This window comes from Ipomoea triloba, chromosome 10, assembly GCF_003576645.1.
Source record: "Ipomoea triloba cultivar NCNSP0323 chromosome 10, ASM357664v1".
NCBI classification, from domain to species: Eukaryota; Viridiplantae; Streptophyta; class Magnoliopsida; order Solanales; family Convolvulaceae; genus Ipomoea; species Ipomoea triloba.
In genome coordinates, this window is record NC_044925.1 from 28,168,274 (window position 1) to 28,175,882 (window position 7,609).

The following is a 7,609-nucleotide window of genomic DNA, read 5'->3' on the forward strand; positions in this document are numbered from 1 at the left end:
GAAGTCAACTGGAGTTCATTTAATCCGTTTGCCAATCCACAGAAATGAGATGGAATTGGATTTGATGGGCAATTATTCTGTGTGCTCGAGTCTACCTTGCAATATGGATCCGGATTCAAAATATACAATTTATATATTGAATGTTCACAAGTTAAATTATGAATATTCAATATGTAAATGGGCACGAATTTACATTGAAAAGTGGACTCGGGTCCTGGTATGACTATTGGGATTTGATGCAAGTTAATCCATGAAAGATGGATATGCAAACTTGCAAAGCCCAACTGTGTAGTCCACCCATATTTCATCAAGAAGTCAAGTTGAATTTAACCTTAAGCAAAAGTCATGGTGCTTGTAGCCTAGTCATGGCGCAGCAGGCCCAATCTCTAGAATTTTTTTAATGTGAAGTTCAGTTATAGTCCAATTGCCCACTTTTAGGTGTGATTGTGTGAAGCATTTATTGGTGTGGTTGGTTTTATATGAACTGATCCATCATAAATTTTTTTATTTACAGAAAGCTTTTTCGTCAATACATGAAAGTGCAAACTTGTTTCGTAATCTTAATTGATAAAAGATCACAATAAGGTAAACTAGTTTAAGTCATTCATAATTAACATGCTTAAATCAAGAACTCAAGAAGGTCAATAGATAACTCAACTTGATTATGAATAGGTTAAAGCTAAGGATGGAATGTGAAAGAAATGCTTAAGAGGTTTAAGGTAAATGAGGGTATGCCATAAAACTAACCAACGTATAGCTTATAAATTCAAACTAAAAAAAGAAATGAGATTAAATTTAAAATTTTGTGATTATCAAACTAACTCCCGACTCAAATCAAGAAAGCCACGTGAAGATTAATTTATAACTTTGTGACTATTAAATAACTAATCTATAACTACTTGTTACAAAAACTATAAATTGACTACGTAATCACTTATCCTATAGAGAAGACTTTTCAAATAAGATACGGACTAGTATTTATTATCAGCAGAAAAGGCATGCAAGCATCACCTACACTAGCTTGAAACGACTTTTTTGTTCAGTAACTTTATGAGAGTTGTCCGGACTGTTTTGTCCTATGACTCCTATCTACTTCAACACATGTTCTTTAGACAAGATTAGGTAGCATCTCATCTACGTTCTGGTTCTGGCTATTTCTTCTTCATTTCTGTAAAATAAAATAAGCCATACTTTCACCTCCAAACATATATTTAACTATAACTATTACGTATTAGTTACTCCGTATTATTTTAAAAACTGTGCACATAATTAGAACACTAGCTCATTGAGTCTGATGTCATTATTCATACAAAACTTATCTCATAAGCACTCCATTCATAAAAGCATATGAGATTTTTGACAATTACCTATTAGTTGATAACTGATTATTATTTATTATGTTACGTTAGTTGTTTTAACTTACTACTAATGTTCCCTACCAAAAAAAAAAATTACTACTAATGTTAATTGTTTGTAAAAAGTGTCACGCCGGGTTAAGGAATAAACTTTTTGGGAATACAAAAGTATTTTATATATTAGTTATACTGACATGAGAAATTTCCAAAGTGACAAATTAAAATACATGAGAAATGATAAAAAAGTATGAGCCATATTAATTCTTGTTTCTGTTTTTCCTTAATTCTTCCAGCAAAGAGCTGAAATCAGTGTCGGATGAGCCGCCTGGTTCCACTGCTTTCTTGGCCATGTTTCCTAAGGCGATTGCGCGGCTTCTCCTTTCCTCAGCTTCTTCTCCGACCATTAGTTCCTTCACCGCTATCTCTATGTTTTCTCGGTTAATGGGCGCACTGCTGTCTGTTCTTCTTGTCCATGCCTGAGCACCAACCGGAACTCCGATCTTCAGAATCTGTGTGGCCATCTTTTCATTAAAGAATTGCTCGGAGGAGAGCGGCCAGGTGACCATTGGCACTCCGGCAGTTACTCCCTCCAGCAAAGAGTTCCATCCGCAGTGAGTCACGAATCCTCCCACTGCTACGTGATCCAGGATGAGCACTTGTGGGGCCCATCCTCGGATTATCAGGCCTCGATCTTGCATCCTTTTCTCGAATCCTTCCGGCAACCACTCCGTGTTTTGCTTTACAACCCATATGAACGGCTGGCCGGACGCCTCAAGGCCGGCTGCGATCTCACGGAGCTGCGCGGCGGAGAATATGGACATGCTCCCAAAACAAACATACACTACTGAATTGGGGGTTTTGGAGTTGAGCCAATTCAAACACTCTTCTTCCCCAATCGACGCCGCTTGACCTCTCTGCGATTTTTCCCCGTCTTCCTTGTTGCACAAGGAAACTGGACCGACGTGCCATGATTTTTTCCCTATTACTTCCCTGAAGTGTTTTACATAAGCCGGTTCTAGCTCATAGAAGCTGTTTACAATCATCCCATAGCTACCTTCTTCTCCTTTCATGAGTTTTTCCTGCAATTCATTCACACTATTTTCTGGATCGCCTTTCAGCGGCTCTGGAATCTGCTTCTTGGTTATTTTCAGGGTGTCCGGAAGGTCAGGGATGACGAATTCTTCCGTGTCAGATTCAATCTTCTCGTGAGGTTTGTGGCGGCGGATACTATTATGCGCACACATGGGAAAAAACCCGGTTCCCCAGAAACTCAGCCTTGTGATCCCAAATTTGGCCGCGAAATCATTGCTCCACGTGTACATCGGGCCTGTTATGATACAATCAGGGCGGTCCTCTGACGCGAGGTTCTCAATTGGGCCCTGGAAATAATCGTGGGCGTTGAAAAAACTGACCGTCTGTTCCAAACTCGTGGTGGCCGACAGGTTCTCGATGCCCTCCGGCAGGCCGGATTCCTTGGAAGGGAATTCCAGTAATCGAATGGTTATTTGGCTTCCGAGTTCTCTTTCTCGGTCGATGGATTTGGAAATCTGGGGTGCGTTTAAGGGTGTTGTGAGAAAAGTTGCCTTCACGCCTTGCCTGGCAAACTGCCTGGCCAAGTCCACCATTGGAATCATGTGGCCTGGAGCCAACAGGGGAAGAAAGTAGACATGGAGAGGGGGAGATTGGGTATCCATTTTGTTTGTAGGTTGAGAAGTTTCAGTGCTTTCAACTTTCAAGTATATATGGTGAAATCAAGAACTGAAGTAGTTATATAATAATCTGTCATAACCAATTAACCACCCATGTTGACAAGTTGCCATTGTTGACTGTTTGTATATCACATATTCACATGTTTTGATTAATCTTCTTGAATTTTAGCCGTGCAATACACTACTTTTGTAACAAAAAGGTGAAATTACCACTCCAAGTGCCTCCAAATCTGGGCTGACAATTTGTGAAGGAATAAATCATAGAGCCCCTCACAGCTAGTAAGGCTTTGATTGTTGGTCAACTGGAGTTAATTCCATCCGTGTTTAGTTTATTCAACCAAACAACTTAAAGACTTGCTTCAGTCGCAATGTTAGATTAAGTTCCATAAAAAATGTGGGGTTATTGGATCTTTTTGAACGGGATATATATACATGACTTATAATGCAACTCACAGTAAGAATAGAATTTTGTGATTTATGATTATTCTGGCTTAAAATGAAATACTAATGTCATAATAATTTAAAAAAATGGAATGAGATTGGAAATTGGTCAAATTGGATTTGGAGGAAGTTAAATCAATGAAAGATGGATATGCAAAGCCAATTACGTAGCCCACCCACGTTTCATTTAAGCACAAGTCAATGAGTCATGGTGCTTGCCAGTTGCCATAGACTAGTTATGGTGCCGTAGCAGCCCTCATCTCTAACATTTTTTTTTGTCTGTTCATTTGAAACTTCAATTGCCCACTTTTAGGTGTGAGGCATTTATTGGTGCTGCTGGTATTATCAGGATCAAGGCATCTTTGTAAAATAGGAATTTTAATTAAATTGTGGTCTAGTGGCACCCGGTTGCACTCCATAGGGAAGAGGTGGTTCGAGTCTCAGTGGAAGCAGACTCAAATACAATTTATAAAATTTATATTGTGCACACTCTCAGGTAATAACTATGAATTTTTTTAGTCATCTCAAATAATGATAAAATAGGTGATTACAATGTTACATTTAATATGGGTTAAGTATATGGAAGACTTGTGGTTGTAAACCGCACTCAAGGACCCTTTGTGATGAGCTTGACCGCATGGGTTGTCAAGGAATCTTTGAGACCGGCCATGCAATTTGCTCGGTGAAAGCCTTCAAGTGGAGACCTTCGTGAGGACAATCACACAAGCTAATGCTTGATACATATGCAAATGACTTTATCCTTAGAAGATGAGCGAGGACAAGTGGTAATACAATCTAACTGATTCTAAATTCAAATAGTAGCAAATGATCATTTTTTATAAGAATTTTAAAATATAATTCTTAAAATGATAAAATCATAATCAAAATCATTATGACAAGACTTAAAAAGGTGCAATATCTAATAGCCATAAAAAAAATACATGTTTTTTTTTAAATCGTGATATATAAATTACACTCCTTTATTAAAAATATTACTCCCTCTGTCCCATTTTACCTGTCTATTTATTATTCATTGGTCAAACCAACTATTTCTTAATTGCTTATTTTCTTTAGTAATTTTTAATTATTTTTAAATTTAATTTTTTTGTGTTTAATAGTACATGTAGTTTCTAAATATATAAATTTTATATACTAATACTAAACTTAATATTATAAAAAAATTGAATTAAAAATAACCTCACCCGGTTAACCGAATCAAACAAACAAATTGAGACAGAGGTAGTAACAGATTATGACAAAATTGTAAAATTCTGAAATTGCAATGAATAGTCATAATAATCACATAATATTATAATGATTAAAAATGGAAAAACAAACATCACTATCACAAAAAATGTCATCAAAGGATTAACTTCGAGGAGTTGACCTTGGAAGCCAGAAATCAACATGGAAGAGGCCCGGGACGAAGAATTTGGTTTAGTATGAAAGGCAACATGACATGAAACATTTTTTTCTTGAAAATTTATTTCGTAATTTCCAAAATGGCAAATTAAAATACATGAGAAATGATTAAAAAAAAAGTATGAGCCATATTAATTCTTGTTTCTGTTTTTCCTCAGTTCTTCCAGTAAAGAGCTCAAATCAACGTCGGATGAGCCGCCTGGTTCTACTGCTTTCTTGGCCATGTTTCCTAAGGCGATTGAGCGGCTTCTCCTTTCCTCAGCTTCTTCTCCGATCATTAGTTCCCTCACAGCTGCCTCTATGTTTTCTCGGTTAATGGGAGCCCTGCTGTCTGTTCTTTTCGTCCATGCCTGAGCCCCAACCGGAACTCCGATCTTCAGAATCTGCGTGACCATCTTTTCGTTAAAGAATTGCTCGGCGGAGAGCGGCCAGGAGACCATTGGCACTCCGGCCGTTATTCCCTCGAGCAAAGAATTCCATCCGCAGTGAGTCACAAATCCTCCCACCGCTTTATGATCGAGGATGAGCACTTGAGGTGCCCATCCTCGGATAATCAGGGCTCTATCCTGCGTCCTTTTCTCGAATCCTTCCGGCATCCACTCCTTCATTTCTTCCTCTTTATTGTTTTGCTTTACAACCCATATGAACGGCTGGCCGGACGCCTCAAGCCCGGCTGCTATCTCGCGCAGCTGCGCGGCGGAGAAGATAGCCATGCTCCCAAAACAAACATACACTACTGAATTGGGGGTTTTGGAGTTGAGCCAATTCAAACACTCTTCTTCCCCAATCGACGCCGCTTGACCCCTCTGCGATTTTTCCCCGTCTTCCTTGTTGCACAAGGAAACTGGACCGACGTGCCATGATTTTTTCCCTATAACTTCCCGGCAGTGTTTTACATAAGCCGGTTCCAGCTCATAGAAGCTGTTTACAACCATCCCATAGCTAAATTCTTCTCCTTTCATAAGTTTTTCCAGATATTCTTTCAAAGGATTCACTGAATCGTCTTTCAGCGACTCTGGGAGCTGCTGTTTGGTTGTTTTCAGGGTGTCCGGAAGGTCAGGGATGACGAATTCTTCCGTGTCGGATTCAATCTTCTCGTGAGGTTTATGGCGGCGGAGACTATTATGCACACAGAGTGGAAAAAACCCGGTTCCCCAGAAACTCAGCCTTGGGATCCCAAATTTGGCCGCGAAATCATTGCCCCATGTGTACATCGGGGCTGATATGAAACCGTCAGGGCGGTCCTCTTCCGCGAGCCGCTCGATTGGGCCCTGGAAATGATCGAGGGCGTTGAAAAAACTGAGCGTCTGCTCCATAGTCGTGGTGGCGGACAGGTTTTCGATACCCTCCGGCAGGCCGGATTCCTTGTAAGGAAATTCCAGTAATCGAATGGTTATTTGGCTTCCGAGTTCTCTTTCTCGGTCGATGGGTTTAGAAATCTGGGCTGCGTTTAAGGGTGTTGTGAATAAAGTTGCCTTCACGCCTTGCCTGGCAAACTGCCTGGCCAAGTCCACCATGGGAATCATGTGGCCTGGGGCCAACATGGGAAGAAAGTAGAGATGGAGAGGGGGAGATTGGGTATCCATTTTGTTTGTAGATTCAGAAATTTCACTGCTTTCTAGTATGGTGAAATCAAGAACTGGGGTAGTTATAATAACCTGTCATAACCACCCAAGTTGACTAGTTGCCAGTGTTGACTTTTTGTATGATCTCATATTCACATGTTTTGATTAATCTGCTTGAATTTTAGCCGTGCAAAACACTACTTGTTTTTTTGAGTGTGGCCCAAGTTTCCACCGTCTGGAATTATCAATTATCCACTCCAAGTACCTCCAAATCGCGACCTGACCGTTGATCCAGGCCGGCAAGGGGTGCGTTTTTGCTTTATTAAGTTAAAGTATGCATTTGAATACTTTTCCCTGCCTGTCTTTTCTACTCAAATGCATGTTTCCAAATCCTTGTCATTAATCTTTATTATTTGTGCCTTCTTAGGAATGATTACCATCTAACTATTATAGTATCTCCTAAGTCCTGACTATTATGTTTTGTTTCCTTCTTAGGTATTTCATGACCGTTACACAATCTTATTATTTTATATTAGTGATAAATTAGTAATCCATGTGATATGTTTACTTGTATAATAACTGTTTTTATTATTACCACCATTTGTTACCATTATTAATTAGCTACAAGTTGAATTTAGGATCAGTTAGATTGTATTGTACTAGATTAGTGCTTGCCATCGTTCATCTTCTAAGGATCAAATCATTTGCATATGTATTAGGTATTAGCTTCTGTGTGATTGCTGTCACAAAGGTCTCCACTCGAAGGCTTTCACTGAGCAAATTGCATGGCCGGTCTCAAAGATTCATTGACAACACATGCGGTCAAGCTCATCGCAAGGGGTCCTTGAATGCAGTCCACAAGTCTTCCATAGGCTTAACTCATATTAAATGTAACATTGTAATTATCTATTTTATTATTATTTGGGATACCAAAAAAATTCATATTATTACCCGAGAGTGTGCACGAAATAAACTTTATAAATTATATTAGAAAAACAATGTGCGATAGGCTTGATTGATAATTTATCATTATTTGATTGTTAGGCATTGATGATTAGTATTGCATGGGCTAAAATTGTATAAGAGCCTAGAAAAAAAAAAAAAAAAAAAGAAAAAA

General features: G+C 39.0%; 2 protein-coding genes across 2 annotated transcripts; both read right to left on the minus strand.

Moving 5' to 3' along the window:
- Window positions 1–1,493: 1,493 nt before the first annotated feature.
- Window positions 1,494–3,099, minus strand: LOC116033445 (scopoletin glucosyltransferase-like). The gene has a single exon (XM_031276185.1). It carries the CDS (start codon window positions 3,047–3,049, stop codon window positions 1,613–1,615), a length of 1,437 nt encoding a protein of 478 aa, XP_031132045.1. The 5' UTR covers window positions 3,050–3,099; the 3' UTR covers window positions 1,494–1,612.
- Window positions 3,100–4,926: 1,827 nt separating this feature from the next.
- Window positions 4,927–6,556, minus strand: LOC116032981 (scopoletin glucosyltransferase-like). The gene has a single exon (XM_031275735.1). It carries the CDS (start codon window positions 6,511–6,513, stop codon window positions 5,059–5,061), a length of 1,455 nt encoding a protein of 484 aa, XP_031131595.1. The 5' UTR covers window positions 6,514–6,556; the 3' UTR covers window positions 4,927–5,058.
- Between the last annotated feature and the right edge of the window lie 1,053 nt (window positions 6,557–7,609).

Coding starts and splice junctions, on each gene's coding strand:
- LOC116033445 (XM_031276185.1), bottom strand. CDS start 3,049: ATGGATACCCAATCTCCCCCTCTCCATGTCTACTTTCTTCCCCTGTTG.
- LOC116032981 (XM_031275735.1), bottom strand. CDS start 6,513: ATGGATACCCAATCTCCCCCTCTCCATCTCTACTTTCTTCCCATGTTG.